The 24,389-nt window shown below is 48.4% G+C and overlaps 1 protein-coding gene across 1 annotated transcript; it reads left to right on the top strand.

The window, feature by feature from the left end:
• Positions 1-1,665: 1,665 nt before the first annotated feature.
• LOC309550612 (uncharacterized protein) lies at positions 1,666-21,313 on the top strand (the record flags this gene model as incomplete). The annotated part of the gene is made up of 3 exons (XM_082250955.1): positions 1,666-1,715; positions 16,297-16,344; positions 21,084-21,313. Exons 1-3 carry the CDS (start codon positions 1,673-1,675, stop codon positions 21,311-21,313), a joined length of 321 nt encoding a protein of 106 aa, XP_082107081.1. The 5' UTR covers positions 1,666-1,672.
• Between the last annotated feature and the right edge of the window lie 3,076 nt (positions 21,314-24,389).

The following is a 24,389-nucleotide window of genomic DNA, read 5'->3' as shown; positions in this document are numbered from 1 at the left end:
GCGTCTACTAACTACGGGAAAGAGTTATGTCATTTTTATTTATTTTTTTTGCTAGTAATGACGGCGATCTGCTTTTTTTCATTTCCATCAAACGTTGTGGCATCCTTTCCTTCCTAACACATTACCCAGTCCATACCAGTATAGATCCTAACACATTACCCAGTCCATACCAGTATAGACCCTAACACATTATCCAGTCCATACCAGTATAGATCCTAACACGTTACCCAGTCCATACCAGTATAGATCCTAACATAAAACCCAGTCCATACCAGTATAGATTCTAACACATTACCCAGATCATACCAGTATAGATCCTAACACATTACCCAGTCCATACCAGTATAGATCCTAACATGTTACCCAGTCCATACCAGTATAGATCCTAACACATTACCCAGTCCATACCAGTATAGATCCTAACACGTTACCCAGACCGTACCAGTATAGATCCTAACACACTACCCAGTCCATATCAGTATAGATCCTAACACATTACCCAGTCCATATCAGTATAGATTCTAACACATTACCCAGATCATACCAGTATAGATCCTAACACATTACCCAGTCCATACCAGTATAGATCCTAACATGTTACCCAGACCGTACCAGTATAGATCCTAACACATTACCCAGTCCATATCAGTATAGATCCTAACACATTACCCAGTCCATATCAGTATAGATTCTAACACATTACCCAGATCATACCAGTATAGATCCTAACACATTACCCAGTCCATACCAGTATAGATCCTAACATGTTACCCAGTCCATACCAGTATGGATCCTAACACATTACCCAGTCCATACCAGTATAGATCCTAACATAAAACCCAGTCCATACCAGTATAGATTCTAACACATTACCCAGATCATACCAGTATAGATCCTAACACATTACCCAGTCCATACCAGTATAGATCCTAACATGTTACCCAGTCCATACCAGTATAGATCCTAACACATTACCCAGTCCATATCAGTATAGATCCTAACACGTTACCCAGACCGTACCAGTATAGATCCTAACACATTACCCAGTCCATACCAGTATAGATCCTAACATATTACCCAGTCCATACCAGTATAGATATCCTGCATGATATTTTTTTTCCCCATTGAGATTTGATGTGTTTTCAGAGTGCTCCTTTTATTTTTGTTGAGTATTGTAGTTTCCTGGGTACTCAGATGACTTAGTGCCCCATTCAGCACTATAGCTATAGCGTCTTCTGTACTTCTGTATATATGCAATAAATGGTAGCTATGGTTTAGTGATACTGTACTCAGGGATCGCCATAAAACTGCCCAATGTGAATTTAAAGAGATATGTCCAGGAGGTAGCAGGCACCTTGTTGGACTTGGCTCATGATCTCCACATTTTAATTCACAGGGGCTGAATTCCTGGAGTTCAGTTCTAATTGCTGCCTAGCAGAAGGGATTGGATATTGTCCCAAGTCTGACTAAAAGAGGAACATTCTTCATAATTAGTCAGATGCCCACATTTTATGGTGAATGTAGAAACCTTTCTTTCTGTACCACATCCTCCGTCCTACATACAGTAGACACATCTTACAGCCATCGTCTGTTCTCTGTATACTGGGCGTTGTTGCTGCATCTATTCATTACCGGAGGGGTCCACCGGCTGGATTCCGGCTGGAGGAGAACAATGAGACAATTCTATATCGGTGTCACCGTGCTGTGTGTAACAGGTATGTCCTCAGCATGACCATTCCAGGAGGTCTCTGTGCCATGTCCTTCACTTAGGTCCATGCAGTGGAAATCCGGGGACTTGGCAGTCCTCAGCATGTAGCTTTGTATTATTTTCCATAAGAGCTTGCCCCTATGTATAATATGGGGGCATATACTGTAATAGGGGAATCTTATTCTGATGTGACAGGTGCAGGGGCAGACTGGCAACTTTCGACCCAGGGGGCAAGTACAAACCAGAGGCCCATGGTGCAGTGACTCAGCCCCCCCCCACACTCCCTCCTCCTGACCCCCCTTCTAGGCTGAAACTCCGCTCCAGATACTCTCTACTTATCGGCCGAATCTGAGTTCCCGACCTGGCCATCGGGGGGCAAGTACAAACCAGAGGCCCATGGTGCAGCGACGCGGCCCCCCTCCCACTCTCCCTCTTCCCGGCCTCCTCCTGACCCCCCTTCTAGGCTTAAACTCCGCTCCAGATACTCTCTACTTATCGACCGAATCTGAGTTCCTGACCTGGCCATCAGCGGGCAGTTTGGGGGAGCTGGGACAGCTCAGTCGAGGCTGCCTGGGGGAGAAGATTCTCCAGTGGGGCATGGAACCGGCCTCTGCTCAGACACAGTTTACACCATCCATGCTGGGGGGTGGGGAAAGGCCTGCGCTTTGTCCTTGTCTTCCTCCCGCTCTCAGTAGGTCAGCAGTGGGGAGATTTTACCAGGAATCCTTTAGGCATGCTTTTGGCAGAAACGGTGCAGCCTTTTTAAAAAGGCATTTAGAATGGCCCGGGGGGCAATTGCCCCCCCCCCCACCCCCTGACCCAGTCCTCCCCTGATTTCCATTGCCTTAATGCACCTTATCACCAAGCCAAACAATGGACAAGTTGGTGCAGTCAGAGAGGCCGGGGGGGGGGGGGCAATTGCCCCCCCCCACCCACTGACCCAGTCCTCCCCTGATTTCCATTGCCTTAATGCACCTTATCACCAAGCCAAACAATGGACAAGTTGGTGCAGTCAGAGAGGCCCGGGGGGGGGGGGGGGCAATTGCCCCCTGGCCCGGTCCTCCCCTGAACAGGTGAATCTTGTTTAATAAAGGAATCTCTCTCTTGATTACTATGCTGATTTCAGGCAGGGAGTGTTTTGCCCCACTTTCTTTTGAACCGCATCAGGTCATTGTTGTTCAGTAGTATGCTGACATCTAGTGGTGGTCTTGAATGAACTACAGATTTACTTTTGTGATTTTGGTTTTTCCCTCCGTCCTCCCCTCCAATTTAGTGGTACTTAGTTCAGTTCTAGCTAGACGCTACCCATTTCTTTTCTGTTCCCTCAGTCAGTGTTAGTACAGTAAAACCTTGGATTGAGAGTAACTTGGTTTGAGAGCGTTTTGCAAGACAAGCAAATTTATCTTGATAAACAAGTAGGGTCAGGTCATAACTGAGTATAAAAGAGAAGAGGGCGCCTCTAAGTGTAGCAATATGGTTACATTTAATGAAGGTTCAACATTTAGGAATTCACATGGTTGATGATTAAATTGAGCACATCTAAATATGGAGGCATCTGGGGTAAAGCTGTCCACGTAGACCGTCCTCCGCACCGCCATGGACGTCATCCCTTCCACACTGCGCTTCAAGCCTCGCTTTCAGATCGCTCTCCTGCAGGGTAGTATTCCCGGCCACTACTGCAGACTGACAGCGGTGAGAGCTGGCGGTGCAGAGGACGGTCTCTGTAGACAGCTTTACCCCAGATGCCTCCATATTTTGATGCCGGCATACTTAGATGTGCCTCGCTAAATGTTGCACCTTCATTAACCACTTCTGGACCGGAAGATTTTCACCCTTAATGACCAGGCCATTTTTTGCGATTCGGCGCTGCGTTATTTTAACGGACAATTGCGCGGTCCTGCAATGCTGTACCCAAATAAAATTGATGTCCTTTTTTTCCCATATATAGAGCTTTCTTTTGGTGGAATTTGATCCCCTGTGTGATTTTTATTTTTTGCGCTATAAAAATAAAAAGAGCGACAATTCTGATTAAAAAAAACAATATTTTTCACATTCTGCTATATAACATTCCCAATAAAGTGTAAAAATCTAATTTTTTTTCATCATTTTAGGCCAATTTTTATTCTGCTACATATTTTTGATAAAAAAAAAATCCCAATAAGCGTATTTTGATTGCTTTGCGCAAAAGTTATCGCGTCTAAAAACTAGGGGAAAGATTTACTGTATATCATTTTTATTTATTTATTTATATTTTTACTAGTAATGGCGGCGATCTGCGATTTTTAGCGGGACTGCGACATTGCGGCGGACAGATCGGACCCCTAACTGACATTTTTGACACTTTTGGGGGGACCAGTGACCTTACTTAATGTCTTATTCCCGGGGTGATCAAAGAGTAACTGTATGCCTAGGGGAGTGTTTTCTAACTGTGTGGGGGATGGGCTTGTGAAATCAATACAAGGACCTGTGTTCCTAAATAGGAGGATCCCTGTGTTCATAACTGACTGAACAGCGGTCTGCCGCGTTTACAATGTCATTTGGCGGTCTTCCATGTTTACAATTTCAGCGCTGATTGGCTCCCCCTGTGGCCAGTGGGTGCGCGCACCCCTGCTAGCGGTCCCGCAAAGTGATGTACAGGTACGTCATGTCGCGGGACAGAGCCGACCTGCCGCAGTAAAACTATGGCAGCTGGACAGCAAGGGGTTAAAGTAAAATTAAACTAAATAAAATCGTAAAGTTTAATTTTTTTTTCTTTTTTTTAATAACAAACATGTTACACTTTCCTCCTCTATGTAGTTGGTTTTGTACAGAGAAGCCCCTATCCTCCTCTTCTCGGGTCCCTCTTCAGCTCTCCTGGCCCTTCCCCCCTGTTGAGTGCCCCCACCAGTGGCGGCCGGTGCGTTGGGGTTCAATAGGGCTTTTTTTTTTGTATCACCTGATTAGAGCTCTATTAGAGAGGCTCTAATAGGCTTCAGCAAAGGGTGGACCCGGGGCGCAGAGCAGTGCGCCCCGAGCCCACTCATTGTGTGACAATAGCGAATGAAAATTGGCTATTGTCACACGGATCCTTCTCCTGGCCAATCAGGAAGCGGTCCTCCCGCTTCCTGATTGACTGAAAGGCAAACACCATGCCATTGGCCGAGGAGGAGGCGGGAGGACTGAGGACTTGTGGAGACGCCGCTGCTGCCTGAGGTAAGTACACGCTGGTCACTCTGCATTGAAAGAGGGCACGATGATCTCTGCATTGAAAGGGGGCATGCTGGTCACTGCATTGAAAGATTGAAAGGGGGCACGCTGGTCACTGCATTGAAAGGGGGCACACTGATCTCTGTGCATTGAAAGGGGCCACGCTGGTCTCTGTGCATTGAAAGGGGGCACGCTGGTCTCTCTGCATTGAAAGGGGGCACGATGATCTCTGCATTGAAGGGGGCACACTGGTCACTGCATTGAAAGGGGGCACGCTGATCTCTGTGCATTGAAAGGGGGCACGCTGGTCTCTGTGCATTGAAAGGGGACACGCTGGTCTCTGTGCATTGAAAGGGGGCATGCTGGTCACTGTGCATTGAAAGGGGGCACGCTGATCTCTGTGCATTGAAAGGGGGCACACTGGTCTCTGTGCATTGAAAGGGGGCACGCTGGTCTCTGTGCATTGAAAGGGGGCACGTTGGTCTCTGTGCATTGAAAGGGGGCATGCTGGTCTCTGTGATTTGAAAGGGGGCACGCTGGTCTCTCTGCATTGAAAGGGGGCACCCTGGTTTCTGTGCATTGAAAGGGGGCACGCTGGTATCTCTGCATTGAAAGGGGGCACAACGATCTCTGCATTGAAGGGGGGCACGCTCGTCACTGCATTGAAAGGGGACACGCTAATCTCTGTGCATTGAAAGGGGGCACGCTGGTCACTGTGCATTAAAAGGGGGCACGCTGGTCTCTGTGCATTGTAAGGGGGCACACTGATCTCTCTGCATTGAAAGGGGGCACGATGATCTCTGCATTGAAGGGGGCACGCTGGTCACTGCATTGAAAGGGGGAACGCTGGTCTCTGTGCATTGAAAGGGGGCACGCTGGTCTCTGTGCATTGAAAGGGGGCACGCTGGTCTCTCTGCATTGAAAGGGGGCACCCTGGTTTCTGTGCATTGAAAGGGGGCACGCTGGCATCTCTGCATTGAAAGGGGGCACAACGATCTCTGCATTGAAGGGGGGCACACTGGTCACTGCATTGAAAGGGGGAACGCTGATCTCTGTGCATTGAAAGGGGGCACGCTGGTCTCTGTGCATTGAAAGAGGTCACGCTGGTCTCTGTGCATTGAAAGGGGGCACTCTGGTCTCTGTGCATTGAAAGGGGGAACGCTGGTCTCTGTGCATTGAAAGGGGGCACGCTGGTCTCTGTGCATTGAAAGGGGGCACACTGGTCTCTGTGCATTGAAAGGGGGCACACTGGTCTCTGTGCATTGAAAGGGGTCACGCTGGTCTCTGTGCATTGAAAGGGGGCACGCTGGTCTCTGTGCATTGAAAGGGGGCACGTTCATCTCTGTGCATTGAAAGGGGGCACGCTGGTCTCTGTGCATTGAAAGGGGGCACGCTGGTCTCTGTGCATTGAAAGGGGGCACGCTGGTCTCTGTGCATTGAAAGGGGGCACGCTGGTCTCTCTGCATTGAAAGGGGTCAGGCTGGTCTCTGTGCATTGAAAGGGGGCACGCGGGTCACTCTGCATTGAAAGGGTTCAGGCTGGTCTCTGTGCATTGAAAGGGGGCATGCTGGTCTCTGTGATTTGAAAGGGGGCACGCTGGTCTCTCTGCATTGAAAGGGGGCACCCTGGTTTCTGTGCATTGAAAGGGGGCACGCTGGCATCTCTGCATTGAAAGGGGGCACAACGATCTCTGCATTGAAGGGGGCACGCTCGTCACTGCATTGAAAGGGGACACGCTGATCTCTGTGCATTGAAAGGGGGCACGCTGGTCACTGTGCATTAAAAGGGGGCACGCTGGTCTCTGTGCATTGTAAGGGGGCACACTGATCTCTCTGCATTGAAAGGGGGCACGATGATCTCTGCATTGAAGGGGGCACGCTGGTCACTGCATTGAAAGGGGGCACGCTGGTCTCTGTGCATTGAAAGGGGGCACGCTGGTCTCTGTGCATTGAAAGGGGGCACGCTGGTCTCTGTGCATTGAAAGGGGGCACGCTGGCATCTCTGCATTGAAAGGGGGCACAACGATCTCTGCATTGAAAGGGGGCACGCTCGTCACTGCATTGAAAGGGGACACGCTGATCTCTGTGCATTGAAAGGGGGGCACGCTGGTCACTGCATTGAAAGGGGGCACGCTGGTCTCTGTGCATTGAAAGGGGGCACGCTGGTCTCTGTGCATTGAAAGGGGGCACGCTGGTCTCTCTGCATTGAAAGGGGGCACCCTGGTTTCTGTGCATTGAAAGGGGGCACGCTGGCATCTCTGCATTGAAAGGGGGCACAACGATCTCTGCATTGAAGGGGGGCACACTGGTCACTGCATTGAAAGGGGGAACGCTGATCTCTGTGCATTGAAAGGGGGCACGCTGGTCTCTATGCATTGAAAGGGGGCACGCTGGTCTCTGTGCATTGAAAGAGGTCACTCTGGTCTCTGTGCATTGAAAGGGGGCACTCTGGTCTCTGTGCATTGAAAAGGGGAACGCTGGTCTCTGTGCATTGAAAGGGGGCGCGCTGGTCTCTGTGCATTGAAAGGGGGCATGCTGGTCTCTGTGCATTGAAAGGGGGCACACTGGTCTGTGCATTGAAAGGGGTCACGCTGGTCTCTGTGCATTGAAAGGGGGCACGCTGGTCTCTGTGCATTGAAAGGGGGCACGTTCGTCTCTGTGCATTGAAAGGGGGCACTCTGGTCTCTGTGCATTGAAAGGGGGCACGCTGGTCTCTGTGCATTGAAAGGGGGCACGCTGGTCTCTGTGCATTGAAAGGGGGCACGCTGGTCTCTCTGCATTGAAAGGGGGCATGCTGGTCTCTCTGCATTGAAAGGGGGCACGCGGGTCACTCTGCATTGAAAGGGGTCAGGCTGGTCTCTGTGCATTGAAAGGGGGCACGCGGGTCACTCTGCATTGAAAGGGGTCAGGCTGGTCTCTGTGCATTGAAAGGGGGCACGCTGGTCTCTCTGCATTGAAAGGGGGCATGCTGGTCTCTCTGCATTGAAAGGGGGCACGCTGGTCTCTCTGCATTGAAAGGGGGCATGCTGGTCTCTCTGCATTGAAAGGGGGCATGCTGGTCTCTCTGCATTGAAAGGGGGCACGCTGGTCACTCTGCATTGAAAGGGGTCAGGTTGGTCTCTGTGCATTGAAAGGGGGCACGCTGGTCTCTCTGCATTGAAAGGGGGCATGCTGGTCTCTCTGCATTGAAAGGGGGCACGCTGGTCTCTCTGCATTGAAAGGGGGCATGCTGGTCTCTGTGCATTGAAAGGGGGCACGCTGGTCACTCTGCATTGAAAGGGGTCACGTTGGTCTCTGTGCATTGAAAGGGGGCACGCGGGTCACTCTGCATTGAAAGGGGTCAGGCTGGTCTCTGTGCATTGAAAGGGGGCACGCTGGTCACTCTGCATTGAAAGGGGTCAGGTTGGTCTCTGTGCATTGAAAGGGGGCACGCTGGTCTCTGTGCATTGAAAGGGGGCACGCTGGTCTCTGTGCATTGAAAGGGGGCACGCTGGCATCTCTGCATTGAAAGGGGGCACAACGATCTCTGCATTGAAAGGGGGCACGCTCGTCACTGCATTGAAAGGGGACACGCTGATCTCTGTGCATTGAAAGGGGGGCACGCTGGTCACTGCATTGAAAGGGGGCACGCTGGTCTCTGTGCATTGAAAGGGGGCACGCTGGTCTCTGTGCATTGAAAGGGGGCACGCTGGTCTCTCTGCATTGAAAGGGGGCACCCTGGTTTCTGTGCATTGAAAGGGGGCACGCTGGCATCTCTGCATTGAAAGGGGGCACAACGATCTCTGCATTGAAGGGGGGCACACTGGTCACTGCATTGAAAGGGGGAACGCTGATCTCTGTGCATTGAAAGGGGGCACGCTGGTCTCTATGCATTGAAAGGGGGCACGCTGGTCTCTGTGCATTGAAAGAGGTCACTCTGGTCTCTGTGCATTGAAAGGGGGCACTCTGGTCTCTGTGCATTGAAAAGGGGAACGCTGGTCTCTGTGCATTGAAAGGGGGCGCGCTGGTCTCTGTGCATTGAAAGGGGGCATGCTGGTCTCTGTGCATTGAAAGGGGGCACACTGGTCTGTGCATTGAAAGGGGTCACGCTGGTCTCTGTGCATTGAAAGGGGGCACGCTGGTCTCTGTGCATTGAAAGGGGGCACGTTCGTCTCTGTGCATTGAAAGGGGGCACTCTGGTCTCTGTGCATTGAAAGGGGGCACGCTGGTCTCTGTGCATTGAAAGGGGGCACGCTGGTCTCTGTGCATTGAAAGGGGGCACGCTGGTCTCTCTGCATTGAAAGGGGGCATGCTGGTCTCTCTGCATTGAAAGGGGGCACGCGGGTCACTCTGCATTGAAAGGGGTCAGGCTGGTCTCTGTGCATTGAAAGGGGGCACGCGGGTCACTCTGCATTGAAAGGGGTCAGGCTGGTCTCTGTGCATTGAAAGGGGGCACGCTGGTCTCTCTGCATTGAAAGGGGGCATGCTGGTCTCTCTGCATTGAAAGGGGGCACGCTGGTCTCTCTGCATTGAAAGGGGGCATGCTGGTCTCTCTGCATTGAAAGGGGGCATGCTGGTCTCTCTGCATTGAAAGGGGGCACGCTGGTCACTCTGCATTGAAAGGGGTCAGGTTGGTCTCTGTGCATTGAAAGGGGGCACGCTGGTCTCTCTGCATTGAAAGGGGGCATGCTGGTCTCTCTGCATTGAAAGGGGGCACGCTGGTCTCTCTGCATTGAAAGGGGGCATGCTGGTCTCTGTGCATTGAAAGGGGGCACGCTGGTCACTCTGCATTGAAAGGGGTCACGTTGGTCTCTGTGCATTGAAAGGGGGCACGCGGGTCACTCTGCATTGAAAGGGGTCAGGCTGGTCTCTGTGCATTGAAAGGGGGCACGCTGGTCACTCTGCATTGAAAGGGGTCAGGTTGGTCTCTGTGCATTGAAAGGGGGCACGCGGGTCACTCTGCATTGAAAGGGGTCAGGCTGGTCTCTGTGCATGAAAGGGGGCACGCTGGTCTCTCTGCATTGAAAGGGGTCAGGCTGGTCTCTCTGCATTGAAAGGGGTCAGGCTGGTCTCTCTGCATTGAAAGGGGTCAGGCTGGTCTCTGTGCATTGAAAGGGGGCACGCTGGTCACTCTGCATTGAAAGGTGTCAGGTTGGTCTCTGTGCATTGAAAGGGGGCACGCGGGGCACTCTGCATTGAAAGGGGTCAGGCTGGTCTCTGTGCATTGAAAGGGGGCACGCGGGTCACTCTGCATTGAAAGGGGTCAGGCTGGTCTCTGTGCATTGAAAGGGGGCACGCTGGTCTCTCTGCATTGAAAGGGGGCATGCTGGTCTCTCTGCATTGAAAGGGGGCACGCTGGTCACTCTGCATTGAAAGGGGTCAGGTTGGTCTCTGTGCATTGAAAGGGGGCACGCTGGTCTCTCTGCATTGAAAGGGGGCATGCTGGTCTCTCTGCATTGAAAGGGGGCACGCTGGTCTCTCTGCATTGAAAGGGGGCATGCTGGTCTCTGTGCATTGAAAGGGGGCACGCTGGTCTCTCTGCATTGAAGGGGGCATGCTGGTCTCTCTGCATTGAAAGGGGGCACGCTGGTCTCTCTGCATTGAAAGGGGGCACACTATACCTTAATTACTGAAGGCCCCTTTCACACTTTTGTGACCTCAAAGTCACGCAATTTTTTACAGCGTTTTTTGCCGCAAAGCAATGCCTATTACATTTTTCTGTTTGCGTCCCACCCAAAAAGTTTGAGCACCAGCCGCCACTGGCCCTCACACAGCAAGCAGATTACTATGGGGGGCACCTGTGCGGAGTCACAGTTTCCTTTGTCCATACAGACATGGAGCCATGACTCTGTCCTGCCCCCTCTCTCGCTTGATTGGCTGACGGACTTTGATTGAAAGCAGCGGGAGCCAATCGCGTCACCCTGCTGTTTCAGCCAATGAGGAGGGGAGTCCCGGGCAGCTTAGAAACTCCTGCAACATCGCTGGATAAAGATGGGGCTCAGGTAAGTATTTTGGGGGGGAGGGGGATTTGAGGGGAGAACTGCACACAGAAGGCTTTTTTATTTTAATGCATAAAATGCACCTTCTGCCTTTACAACTTCTTTAACCACTTCTGGACCGGAAAGGATTTTCCCCCTTAATGTGCAGGCCATATTTTGCGATTCGGCACTGCGTTATTTTAACGGACAATTGCGCGGTCGTGCGACGCTGTACCCAAAAACAAATTGATGTTCATAGTTTTCCACAAATAGCGCTTACCTTTGGAGGTATTTGATCACCTGTGCGGTTTTTATTTTTTGCGCTATAAACAAAAAAAAGCAATATTTCTCTCATTCTGCTATATGACAAAAAAAAAAAAAAATGTAAAAATCTAAATTTTTTAACATTTTAGGCCAATTTGTTTTCTGCTACATATTTTTGGTAAAAACAAAAAATCGCAATAAGTGTATTTTGATTGGTTTGCGCAACAGTTATCGCGTCTACAAACTACGGGAAAGTATTATGTCATTTTTATTGTTTTTAATTTTTTTACGAGTAATGGCGGCGATCAGCGATTTTTTTTGCGGGACTGCGACATTGCGGCGGACAGATCGGACCCCTAACTGACATTTTTGACATTTTTTTGGGGGGACCAGTGACATTACTACAGTAATCACCATAGAGACATGTGATCCTATATAGAAGGAAGGGAAGGGGTTAACCCAGGGGTGATCAAAGGGTTACAGTAGGTGTGAGCCTAGGGGAGTGATTCTAACTGTATGGGTGAAGGACTTGTGAAATGATCATAGGAGACCTGTGTTCCTATATAGAAGGATCACAGGCTCTCTATGATCATTGCAGAGAGAACGGTCAGCTGTGTTTACAACAGCCGACCGTCCTTCTCTCTCAGCGGGAAGCGATCGCAGGTGTCAGGCGGCAATCGGAGCCGCCGGCCCCGTGCATTGGAGTCCCCGCTGCCAAATGAAGACGGGAGCGCGCCAGCGGCGGTGCGTGCTCGCCCCCTAGCTACAGGCGCGCAACCGACGTAGCCCTACGTCGGTTCGCGCAGGAGGGCCGCCCTGCCGCAGTATATATGCAGTGGACAGTCCAGAACCGGTTAAGATGGTGCCAAATCAGCAGGTAACCATACTGTCCAGGCAGACTGGGTCTAAGGAGGTTTGTCAATGCATAAAGAATCCTATAGACACGTGCGGTTCGTTACGTCCCGAATAAATATTTGGACACATTTTTCATTATTCAGAGATTTGGATATATCCGAATACCTGAATTACAGTATAAACAAAGTTTACCAAATGCGCCAAATCATGAAACAAAATTCGTCTGAATTTTGGAAATTCAAATTGAAATTTGAGTTAAATTTTACATTTAATTCCAGTCAAATTCGAACTGCAAAAATTTCTGAAATCAAAGACTGTGTCCCGGGTTCACCACACATGCAATGACAGACATCACATGCGATTCGGAGCGCACTGCTCTGCAAATCACATGGGATGTCTGTGCGTTGCGAATTCAGCGATACAGATTGTATGGCTGAATTTGCATCGCATTCGGACCTAAGTCGCACAGGACCTTTTTTTGGTCCGCACCAGAATCGGATCACATGCGTGTTCACAAAAACAACCAAATGACCAGGCGCTCCTGGGGTGCCTGTTGAGTAAAGGATGGGAAACGGCCAGTAAGCCACCAGAGGAGTCGCTTGGCTGCCAGCCTATGTAGCATGGAATAAATGCTGGAGCAGGGAAAATTACATGTGATGGCAGCACATAAGGACACCGGAATCCAAGGGAAGACAAGAGAGATGTCCAAGGGAAGACAAGAGAGATGTCCAAGGGAAGACAAGAGAGATGTCCAAGGGAAGACAAGAGAGATGTCCAAGGGAAGACATGAGAGATGTCCAAGAAAAGACAAGAGATATGTCCAAGGGAAGACAAGAGAAATGTCCAAGGGAAGACAAGAGAGATGTCCAAGGGAAGACAAGAGAGATGTCCAAGGGAAGACATGAGAGATGTCCAAGAAAAGACAAGAGATATGTCCAAGAAAAGACAAGAGATATGTCCAAGGGAAGACAAGAGAAATGTCCAAGGGAAGATAGGAGAGATGTCCAAGGGAAGACAAGAGAAATGTCCAAGGGAAGACAAGAGAAATGTCCAAGGGAAGACAGGAGAGATGTCCAAGGGAAGACAAGAGAAATGTCCAAGGGAAGACAAGAGAAATGTCCAAGGAAAGACAGGAGAGATGTCCAAGGGAAGACAAGAGAGATATCCAAGGGAAGACAAGAAGACAAGAGAAATGTCCAAGGGAAGACAGGAGAGAAGTCCAAGGGAAGACAAGAGAAATGTCCAAGGGAAGACAAGAGAAATGTCCAAGGGAAGACAAGAGAAATGTCCAAGGGAAGACAGGAGAGATGTCCAAGGGAAGACAAGAGAGATGTCCAAGGGAAGACAAGAGAGAAGTCCAAGGGAAGACAAGAGAGATGTCCAAGGGAAGACAAGAAGACAAGAGAAATCCAAGGGAAGACAAGAGAAATGTCCAAGGGAAGACAAGAGAGGATTCCAAGAGAAGACAAGAGAAATGTCAAAGGGAAGACAGGAGAGATGTCCAAGGGAAGACAGGAGAGATGTCCAAGGGAAGACAAGAGAGATGTCCAAGGGAAGACAAGAGAGATGTCCAAGGGTAGACAAGAGAGATGTCCAAGGGAAGACAAGAGAGATGTCCAAGGGTAGACAGGAGAGATGTCCAAGGGAAGACAAGACATCTCTCTTGTCTTCCCTTGGACATCTCTCTTGTCTTCCCTTGGATTCTGGTGTCCCTATGCGCTGCCATCACATGTAATTTTCACATGAGTGTTCACACCTATGCGATCCTATTCATGTCCGAACTGACAGTTCGCACTGCGATATGCAAACTGATCTGATTCGCATATGGCAGTGTGAATTGCCTGCGAGTCGAGTGCGATGCGGGAACCTGCAGTGGATTCGCAGGGTTCCCACATCGCATATTTGTGAACCGGCACTGTGTCTGTTATTAGAGTACCATTTGGAAAAAATGCTTTTTTTGTTAAGCCAAAGGTGATTTATAGAGTCATTGTAATCATTTGATGAAGATTATTCTTTTGTTTGTTCACTTTGCCACATTCAAATCTAAAAAAAGATTAAAAATCTAAAGTTTTCGATTCGACCGATTCAAAATTTATCGAAACAAACGTTTTGAATAGGAAAAAATCTGTAAATTTGACGAGAATTCACTAAAAGACATAATGCGAATTCCGAATAGGAATCCCGAAATGATTGAATCAACCAAATTTAACGAAACAAAATAACGAGATTAGCTAATCTAAACAAAACAAAACACATTTTTTCGTCATGCACATGTCTAGCGTCATATACTGTACATACAGGCATATACAAATGCCCATATGCCGCTTGTGACATATGCTGGCACCGCCAAATACCTAAGTACATCAGAACACAGCCAATCATGTCAATGCCAGGTTGTACGCTACGCCTGGGTTGCCTGGGTAAATACACCAGCAATTACACTGAACAGGCTCAGGCGGCCTGTATGCAAGATCTTTTAATGCCTTTTCTTGAGAAGTGGAATTCTTAGAGAAATATCTAGGATGGATAGGCTCTAAAGAAGTTATAGTCAAACCTCACTTACCCTGTCCCATCATGCCCTGGCTGACCATAATCCACATCTCTGGACATCCTGCACAAGTACTATCAACAATAATATGAAATTATAATATTCCGAGGCTACATTGCTACATCCCGACTAATGCCTGAGTTCTGCCTTTGCTTCGACACACAGCCTTTTCACTCCTATTGTTATTAGAAGAAATTGTTGTTCTCTGGATTCTTGGAAGTTTTTGTTGTGGAACATCAAAACAGTTGGTCTCCTTCTTCTGCAATGAGGTATTTGGGAGTCTGGAGGTCGGTAAAGCTGATAAGGTGTTAAGAGATAACAGAAATTTATTTCTCTTGCAAAAAATATTATTTAATAAAATACATTGTTGTTCTCCAGATCCTTTGAAGGTCTTGTTGTGGAACAGAGACAGTTGGTCTCCTTCTGCAATAAGGTATTTGGGATTCTAGAGGTCGGTCAAGCTGATAAGGTGTTCATAGATAACAGAAATTAATGTCTCTTGCAATAATTAATAATTAATAGAACACATTGTTGTTCTCCAGATTCTTGGAAGGTCTTGTTGTGGAACATAGAGACAGTTGGTCTCCTTCTTCTGCAATGAAGTATTTGGGATTCTAGAGGTCGGTCAAGCCGATAAGGTGTTCAGAGTTAACAGAAATGAATGTCTCTTGCAATAATTAATAGAACACATTGTTATTCTCCAGATCCTTGGAAGGTCTTGTTGTGGAACATAGAGAGAGTTGGTCTCCTTCTACAATGAGGTATTTGGGAGTCTGGAGGTTGGTCAAGCTGATAATGTGTTCAGAGATGACAGAAATTAATGTCTCTTGCAAAAAATAATAATTAATAGAACTCATTGTTGTTCTCCAGAACCTTGGAAGGTCTTGTTGTGGAACATAGAGACAGTTGGTCTCCTTCTTCTGCAATGAGATATTTGGGATTCTGGAGGTCGGTCAAGCTACTAAGGTGTTCAGAGATAACAGAAATAAATGTGTCTTGCAATAATTAATAGAACACATTGTTCGCCAGATCCTTGGAAGGTCTTGTTGTGGAACATAGAGACAGTTGGTCTCCTTCTACAATGAGGTATTTGGAAGTCTGGAGGTAGGTCAAGCTGATAAGGTGTTCAGAGATAACAGAAATAAATGTCTCTTGTAATACTGTATTTAATAATTATTGGAACAAATGGTTGCTTTCCAGATCCTAGGGATATCTTGTTGTGGAACATAGAGACAGATGATCTCCTTCTACAATTAGTTATTTGGGAGTCTAGAGGTCGGTCAAACTGATACGGTGTTCAGAGATAACAGAAATGAATGTCTCTTGTAATATTTAATAATTATTGGAACAAATTGTTGCTCTCCAGATCCTTGGAATGTCTTGTTGTTGAACATAGAGACAGTTGTTCTCCTTCTACAATTAGGTATTTGGGAGTCAGGAGGGGGGTCAAGCTGATAAGGTGTTCCACAATAACAGAAATTAATATCTCTTGTAATTAATGATGTGCTGTTTGTGTAAATTTCATAACTGAATGATGTAATCTGTAAAATTGTCATGTTTGGGGGAGTCCTCCATGAAACTGTCCAGGATTGGAGGGTAAAAGCCTCCCATTTGATGAGGCAGTAAAACCTGCTATGGCTAAGGGTCTCCGCACACCTTCATCTCTCTACTTTCTAATATTTACTTTTACTTTGTATCTCTTCTCTTCTAAATAAACTTTGAAAACCTTCACTGTGATCTGAGGTTGTTGATTTTCTTATCCACAACCCTCTATTCCAGGAATCTACGGAAAAGAAACATGGAATGCCACACTCAACAAATGGAGAGGTAAGGAAAAACTGAGATTCAGAATAATGTGCACAACATCACTGACCCCTCCACTGTTCCAGGTTTGTCAGATTGGAGTGGTATGTAAGCAGCAGCCTTAGGGAGCACAGAAGACACGGGCACATTAGAACATGAAAAGAACGGGAAACCTACTTCTGAAGTTTGTGAATGAGGCTAAAAAGTGAATTAACCAGAATATCTACAATTTACTCAGGGGAAATATAAGAGAGCATGGAAATCTGAAAATATATAGAAGTCATGTCCTCTAGGTGTGGTGATGCTGGTGGTAGAAGCCATGTCCTCCAATTGTGGAAAAACTGGTGATAAAAGCCATGTCTTCCAGGTATGATGATACTGGTGGTATTAGCCCATGTCCCCCAAGTGTGATGAATCTTGTAATAGCAGCTACGTCTTCCAGGTTTGGTGAAGCTGGTGGTAGAAGCTATGTTCTCTACATGTGTTGATGCTGAAAGTAGAAGCCATGTCCTCCAAGTTTGCTAAAGCTGGTGATAAAGCCATATCTTCCAGGCATGGTAAAACTGGTGGTAACAGCCATGTCCTCCAGGTGTGGTGAAACTTAGTAGTAACATTTATTACTCCAAGAGCAACACATGCCATTCAGTAACTACCTGGGTACTTGGCTTCAATAAACCCAGCCAATGTCTACTGAAGGCTCTTCTTCACTTCTCTAAACACATACCGTACTATATACGTGGTATATAATGGGCCGCACTGCGCATGCATAGATAAATTGCCATCACACTGCGTATGTGTTGCCTCATATCCTCAGGGGACCAGCTCAAAGAACCCAGAAGGGAAAGAGAACCTCCTGATGACGTCACATCAGAAGATGGTGGTGTGAGACCCAGAGTGCTAAGAAGTGGTGGCTTACACCAGAGAAGACTGGACTCATTGGGTGGATATGTCATGTTTTTTGAGGACAACCCAATGGTACAGGGGAAAGGGAAAAAAAAAAATCTGTAAAGGAGAAGAGAGTGAAGTTTTTCTTTAAGAAGTATTGGGACTTTAGTTTTATGCGTTATAAGTATAATATACAGGTGCATCTCAAATAATTAGAATATCATCAAAAAATGTATTTATTTCAGTAATTCAATTAAAAAAATTAAACTCATATAATTTATGTAGATGCGTCAGGTGTTATGGAAGCCCAGGTTGCTTTGATAGCGGCCTTCAGCTCGTCTGTATTCTTGGGTCTGGTGTCTCTCATCTTCCTCTTGACAATACCCCACAGATTCTAGTCTATGGGGTTTAGATCAGGAGAGTTTGCTGGCCAATCAAGCACAGTGATGCCATGATCATGAAACCGGGTATTGGTAGTTTTGGCAGTGTGGGCAGCAGTGGCGTCCTGTGCATAGGGGGCGCCAGGGCGCCGCCCCCCCCCCCCCCCCTAAATAAAAGGAAAAAAAATTACAAAAAGAACAATAAAGTTAAAAAAAACAAAAAAAAAAACCGCGCTCGCCGGCCTATGTGGTGGCTAGGGGGGGGGGGGGGTTTATGACCCAGAAGAGGCGCCGATTGGCTGCCTTCTGGGGGCGTAACCTGGGCGCAGGTCATAGCGCTAGGACACCCCCACTTTCGTGATATCCTGGCTGTGATTGGTCCAGTCTCCAGCCTGGACCAATCATCATCCAGGACGTCCCGCTGACATCACAATGGGACGGTGCCTATGCGTGCATCAGTCACTCACCCTCACCGCCCGGTCACCTTCCCGCCGCCGCAGAGAGGAGTCTCGAGGAGAGGAGAAGCCGGCGCCGCTCACCTTCCCGCCGGTTCCCGCCGCAGAGAAGAGGAGAGGCCGAGAGGGAGAAGCCACTCACCTTCCCGCCGCCGCAGAAGAGGACGAAGTTTCGAGGAGGGGAGAAGCCGCCGCCAGGTAAGTGCATTGGATTGAAGGGAGCACGCACGCTGGTCTCTGCATTGATTGGGGAACAATGCTGTGGGCACTCTGCAATCATTGGGGGACAATGCTGTGGGCACTCTGCAATCATTGGGGGACAATGCTGTGGGCACTCTGCAATCATTGGGGGACAATGCTGTGGCACTCTGCAATCATTGGGGAACAATGCTGTGGGCACTCTGCAATCATTAGGGGACAATGCTGTGGCGCTCTGCAATCATTGGGTACAATGCTGTGGCGCTCTGCAGTGATTGGGGACAATGCTGTGGCACTCTGCAGTGATTGGGGACAATGCTGTGGCGCTCTGCAATCATTGGGGACAATGCTGTGGCGCTCTGCAGTGATTGGGGACAATGCTGTGGTGCTCTGCAGTGATTGGGGACAATGCTGTGGCACTCTGCAGTGATTGGGGACAATGCTGTGGCGCTCTGCAATCATTGGGGACAATTCTATGGCGCTCTGTAATCATTGGGGACAATGCTGTGGCGCTCTGCAATGATTGGGGACAATGCTGTGGCGCTCTGCAATGATTGGGGACAATGCTGTGGCGCTCTGCAATGATTGGGGACAATGCTGTGGCGCTCTGCAATAATTGGGCACAATGCTGTGGCACTCTGCAGTGATTGGGGACAATGCTGTGGCACTCTGCAGTGATTGGGGACAATGCTGTGGCGCTCTGCAGTGATTGGGGACAAGGCTGTGGCACTCTGCAGTGATTGGGGACAATGCTGTGGCGCTCTGCAGTGATTGGGGACAATGCTGTGGCGCTCTGCAGTGATTGGGGACAATGCTGTGGCGCTCTGCATTGAAAGGGGGTCGCACGCTGAACTCTGCATTGATGGGGGCACAGCACATTGTTCATTGCATTGAAGGGGGCACAGCACAGTTGCATTGAAGGGGGCACGCACGCTGAACTCTGCATTGTGGGGGCACAGCACAGTGTTCATTGCATTAAAGGGGGCACAGCACAGCGTTTATTGCATTGAAGGGGGCACAGCAAAGTTGCATTGAAGGGGGCATGCACGCTGAACTCTGCATTGTGGGGGCACAGCACAGTGTTCATTGCATTGAAGGGGGCACAGCACAGTGTTTATTGCATTGAAGGGGGCACAGCACAGTGTTTATTGCATTGAAGGGGGCATAGCACAGTGTTCATTGCATTGAAGGGGGCACGCACGCTGATCTCTGCATTAAAGGGGGCAGGCACGCTGGTCACTACATTGAAGGGGGCATGTACGCTGGTCACTGCATTGAAAGGGGGCATGTACGCTGGTCACTGCATTGAAAGGGGGCATATACCATCTCCTGTACCATGACCTGTGCCATGCCTATACCATATCTGTGCCATGCCTATACCATATCTGTGCCATGCCTTAACCATCACCTGTGCCATGCCTGTACCATCACCTGTGCCATGCCTATACCATCACCTGTGCCATGCCTGTACCATCACCTGTGCCATGCCTGTACCATGACTTCAAAGTCACGCAATTTTTTACTGCGTATTTTGACTCGAAGCAATACCTATTACATTTTTCTTTTTGCGCCCCCCCCAAAAATTTTGAGCACCAGCCGCCACTGGTGGGCAGGTGCCAAGTCCTGCTGGAAAATGAAATCAGCATCTCCATAAAGCTAGTCACCGGAGGGAAGCATGAAGTGCTCTAGAATTTCCTGCTAGAGGGCTGCTCTGACTTGATAAAACACAGTGGACCAATGCCAGCAGATAACATGGCTCCCGAAATCATCATGGACAGTGGAAAAGTTTGCATTTCATTTGGAAATCAAGGTCCCAGAGACTGGAGGAAGAGTGGAGAGGCACAAAATCCAAGGAAGAGGAAGAGGCACGGCCTCGAAACGTGTCAGCCCTCCGCTTTTACGAGATATTGGACTCCTGTAAAGATGCTGCTCTATGGAATTGAAATGCTTGACTTTCACGCATGTTTGTGAGTAGCTGATTTTTACCCTTTTATTATCAATAAAACTCGCTCAGGATAATGCGCCCTTTCTTTGTTTTGCATTTACAAAATCCAAATTGCATGAGGTCCAGTGTGAAGTTCCCACAGTCCGTGATGATTTGGGGAGCCGTGTCATCTGCTGGTGTTGGTCCACTGTATCAAGTCCAAAGCTAGCGCAGCCCTCTAGCAGGAAATTCTAGAGCACTTCATGCTTCCCTCTGCTGACAAGCTTTATGGAGATGCTGATTTCATTTTCCAGCAGGACTTGGCACCGCCCACACTGCCAAACCTACCAATACCTGGTCACATGATCATGGCATCACTGTGCTTGATTAGCCAGCAAACTCGCCTGACCTAAACCCCATAGAGAATCTGTGGGGTATTGTCAAGAGGAAGATGAGAGACGCCAGACCCAACAATGCAGCTGAGCTGAAGGCCGCTATCAAAGCAACCTGGACTTCCATAACACCTCAGCAGTGCCACAGGCTGATCGCCTCCATGCCACGCCGCATTGATGCAGTAATTCATGCAAAAGGAGCCCCGACCAAGTATTGAGTGCATACTATACTGTACATGGACAGACTTTTCACTAAGCCAACATTTCTGTATTAAAAATCCTTTTTTTTATTGGTCTTATGTAATATTCTAATTTTCTGAGATACTGAATTTCGGGTGTCACTCGCTGTAAGCCATAATCATCAAAACAAAAAAAAAGAAATGCTTGAAAATATTATCACTCTGTGTGTAACACATCTATATAATATGAGTTTAACTTTTTGAATTGAATTGCTGAAATAAATTAAATTTTTGATGACATTCATAACACTGTCTAGCTACTCTTATCAGAATCATTTATGTCTTTTTAGAGTCCAATATCAGAACCGCTCCAGTGTCTTCTCTGGATATCATTCAGAGGAATACAACCACCAACCAAACAGAGGATTATGGCCCATATGATGGATGGCTTGGCATTGCCAATAAGAAGATGGAAAGGAGAGGAGGAGGAGATGCAAATAGAAGGAGGAGGAATAATGACACCTTTGAGGACACAAATAAACCCCAAGATGACAATAATCAGAGAAAAAAAATGAGGTAAGAGCCAAAGATTTCTCCCATGTTGTAGAGAATGTTGTATTTTCTATAGTGAAATTGAAATGGTTTGTGATTGGTTGCAGGTATCTCCCATCCAGTTGTAAAGTGGTAATGGGGCATTCCAACTCTCCTACATGCTCATTGCAATGGTCCCCCATACAAAGCCGGTGCAAGGATTTTTGCCGCCCTAGGCAAAATAAAAATAATTGCCCCCCCCCCCCCATATGCCCCCCATCCCAAGTTGTTGAAGGGATTAAAACTGGTGCTCCATCTGTACGGAGGGGGGGCGTAAGACGGACTTGGCCACGGACCCCCCGTCACTCCAGAGTCCAGTCCACACCATATCCCCCCCCCCCCGTGCCAGTTCACTTACCTTGTTCCTCCGGACTGACAGGTGTCAACGGTTTCCCCCTCAGTCTCCTCCATGTCCCCTCTCGGCGCCAACAGGATGCCTTCTCCTTTGGCCAATTGGGAAACAGGTCTCAGGACCCACTTGATGATTGGTCGGGAGGAGAATCAATTGTCACACAACTGGGTGGGCTCAGGGCGTAGTGCTCTACGACCCAAGCCCACCCTTTTTTGAAGCCTATTAGAGCCTCTGGCTCTAATCACGTGCTTCAAAGAAAAAAAAAAAACCTTAATGGAATCCAGATCTAGATTAAGGGGCCGGATACATGGATGGGGGGCAGTGCCCCTGCACCCCTAATGGACGGGCCGCCACTGGTGACTTACCTAGGCACTGGGTCAGGCTCCGCCTGCACCCCCTGCTAAGTTGCGCCCTAGGTGGCTGCCTAGGTCGCCTTACAGGTAGCGCCGGCCCTGCCCCCATATTACCCAGTTATCACAATCAGCGCTCAACTCTGTTCAATCCCTTATGAACACTGCACTTTATGTTTTATGCCAGCCCCAGGGCATGCACATACAGGGCTTGGTTTACTAAAGGGCAATAGGCTGGTCACTTTGCAAGGGAATTTGTACTTTAAAAGAGAATCTGCCCTTAGCTAAGTGAATGTGGTGAAAGTTCACTTTGCAAAGAATGCCCAATGGTACACCTTTACCTCATTCACTAAGCTCTGGGGAAAATTCCCTTGCAAAGTAAACTGCCTTTTTGCCTTTAGTGAATCAACTCTGCTCACTTACCCTTCACTCTCCGGATACTCCATTCACCAGGAGCAGAAAAAAAAAATGTCTGGTACATCTACGTATGGGGAACATGCGATTTATCCCCCTTCTTCCACCATGTGACAGTGCTACTGCTTGGCAATTGGTTGCCCAGGTACCCAGAGATGTCACAATGGGGGGCAGGGATAGAGTTCTCTACCTTGTGTAAGCTCCCAGTCACAAAATAGGAGCTTACACAGGGTGACCTCCTCTCTTTGCATCATGTGGCCCTACAGATGCAAGACAAGGTGAGTATAAGCTGCTGGTGTGGTCGAAGTTAAAATTAATCTTTCACCTGTGCACAAAGAAGTAGATGGTTCCTTCACCTTCCCGCTTCTCCTCCCACTCTCCATTCACCTGCTGAGGAAAAGCCCTATGTAAGCTCTAAGCCAGTCTGGTCAGAGCTCACACAAGGCTATAGGGTCTCTCCTCCCCTTACATGACATCACTGAGGCCTGGTGATTGGCTGCATTTAGGGGAAGGAGTTATATGCTCCTTCACACCTTGAAATACCAGGTATTACCGTTCAGCAGATAAATGGAGTGGAGCGGAAGTGAAGGAACGGTGAGAATATGAAGGAGGACCTGCCCAGACAAACCTTTATATATAGTATATATAAAGCTGAAACTTTTTTTATGTCAGTTATGGATAGAGTGTGGTCTGTGTCCTGATAGGGGGATTTTCCTTCACTTCCTGTCTTAGAGAGACAACAGGAAGTGAGAGGAAAGTAAAAAAACGATCTTCTTGGACAGCTGTCTCCCAAACATCTCATTCCCTTTATTTCTTTTCTGGTGACCATACAACACTTTGAATTTTCCTTCACTCTAAGTCTCGGGGAAAGGGCCGCTGATATATAGGGGGTTATAGGCAGTACTCCAGTACCAGTCAGTGGTGTATTTTGGTTTTGTGTTGCCCTAGGCAAGATTAAAATTGGCCCCCCCCCATCCTATGTAAATTTGCCCCGCTCCCTTTTTAACGTATGTGACTCCCTTTAAAATTGAAGGACTACAAGTCCCAGCATGAATCCCTGAGATCTCACGAGAGGGGGGGGGGTGAGGGAGAGAGAGAGGGGGGATGAGAGAAAGAGAGGGGGGATGAGAGAGAGAGGGGAGATGAAAGAGAGGGGGGATGAGAGAGAGAGAGGGGGATAAGAGAGAGAGAGGGGGCTGAGAGAGAGAGGGATGGTTGAGAGAGAGAGGGGGGTGAGAGAGGGGGGATGAGAGAGGCGGCTCTAGCAACCAGTATCCAATAGAGTCTCAGGTGGAGGGGGGTGGCTTTTTTTGCTGCCCCCTGCAAAGTGCCGCCCTAGGCCTGGGCCTTGTTGGCCTAGGCCAAAATACAGCACTGGTACCAGTACCAGACTCTCCTGCTGACCCCAAGGGGCCCGGTCCCATCCCAGGACAGCTGTACACAAGAGTGTCTGCTACAAGTCTTCAGTCATCAGTGCTCCTCTCTTTCAACTTGGAAATCTGCTCTAGTGCTTCCCACCCTGCTGCCCTATTTATCCCCCCACCAGTGGGACTGGGGCTACCTTCTCCTCCCTCTTTCATAAGTAAGCAGGGCCCGGCCCCATTCCAGGACAGCTGTACACAAGAGTATCTGCTACAAGTCCTCAATTATCAGTGCTCCTCTCTTCCAACTTGGAACTCTGCTCTAGTGCTTCCCATCCCGCTGCCCTATTTATACCCTCACCAATGGGACTGGGGCTACCTTCTCCACCAATCCCAAGTCCGCAGCATGTGCAAGGGCTCTTTCATTGCTGTTGCAATATAAGAGCTAAACAACTTGTCCAGAGGGGGTCCCAGCCTTATCATGTAGGCTGCATGGGGCCCAATGGTTTGTAATGGTGGCCCTGCCCAGTTAAAATGGTAAATAAGATAAATAGAAAGGTGAACCTCCCTGGTTGGGACACAGAGAGC

Source organism: Pelophylax lessonae, assembly GCF_965119305.1.
Source record: "Pelophylax lessonae genome assembly, chromosome: 1".
Taxonomy (NCBI): domain Eukaryota; kingdom Metazoa; phylum Chordata; class Amphibia; order Anura; family Ranidae; genus Pelophylax; species Pelophylax lessonae.
The sequence above is the reverse complement of the archived record's forward strand: the minus strand, read 5'-3'. Positions and strand labels throughout refer to the sequence as shown.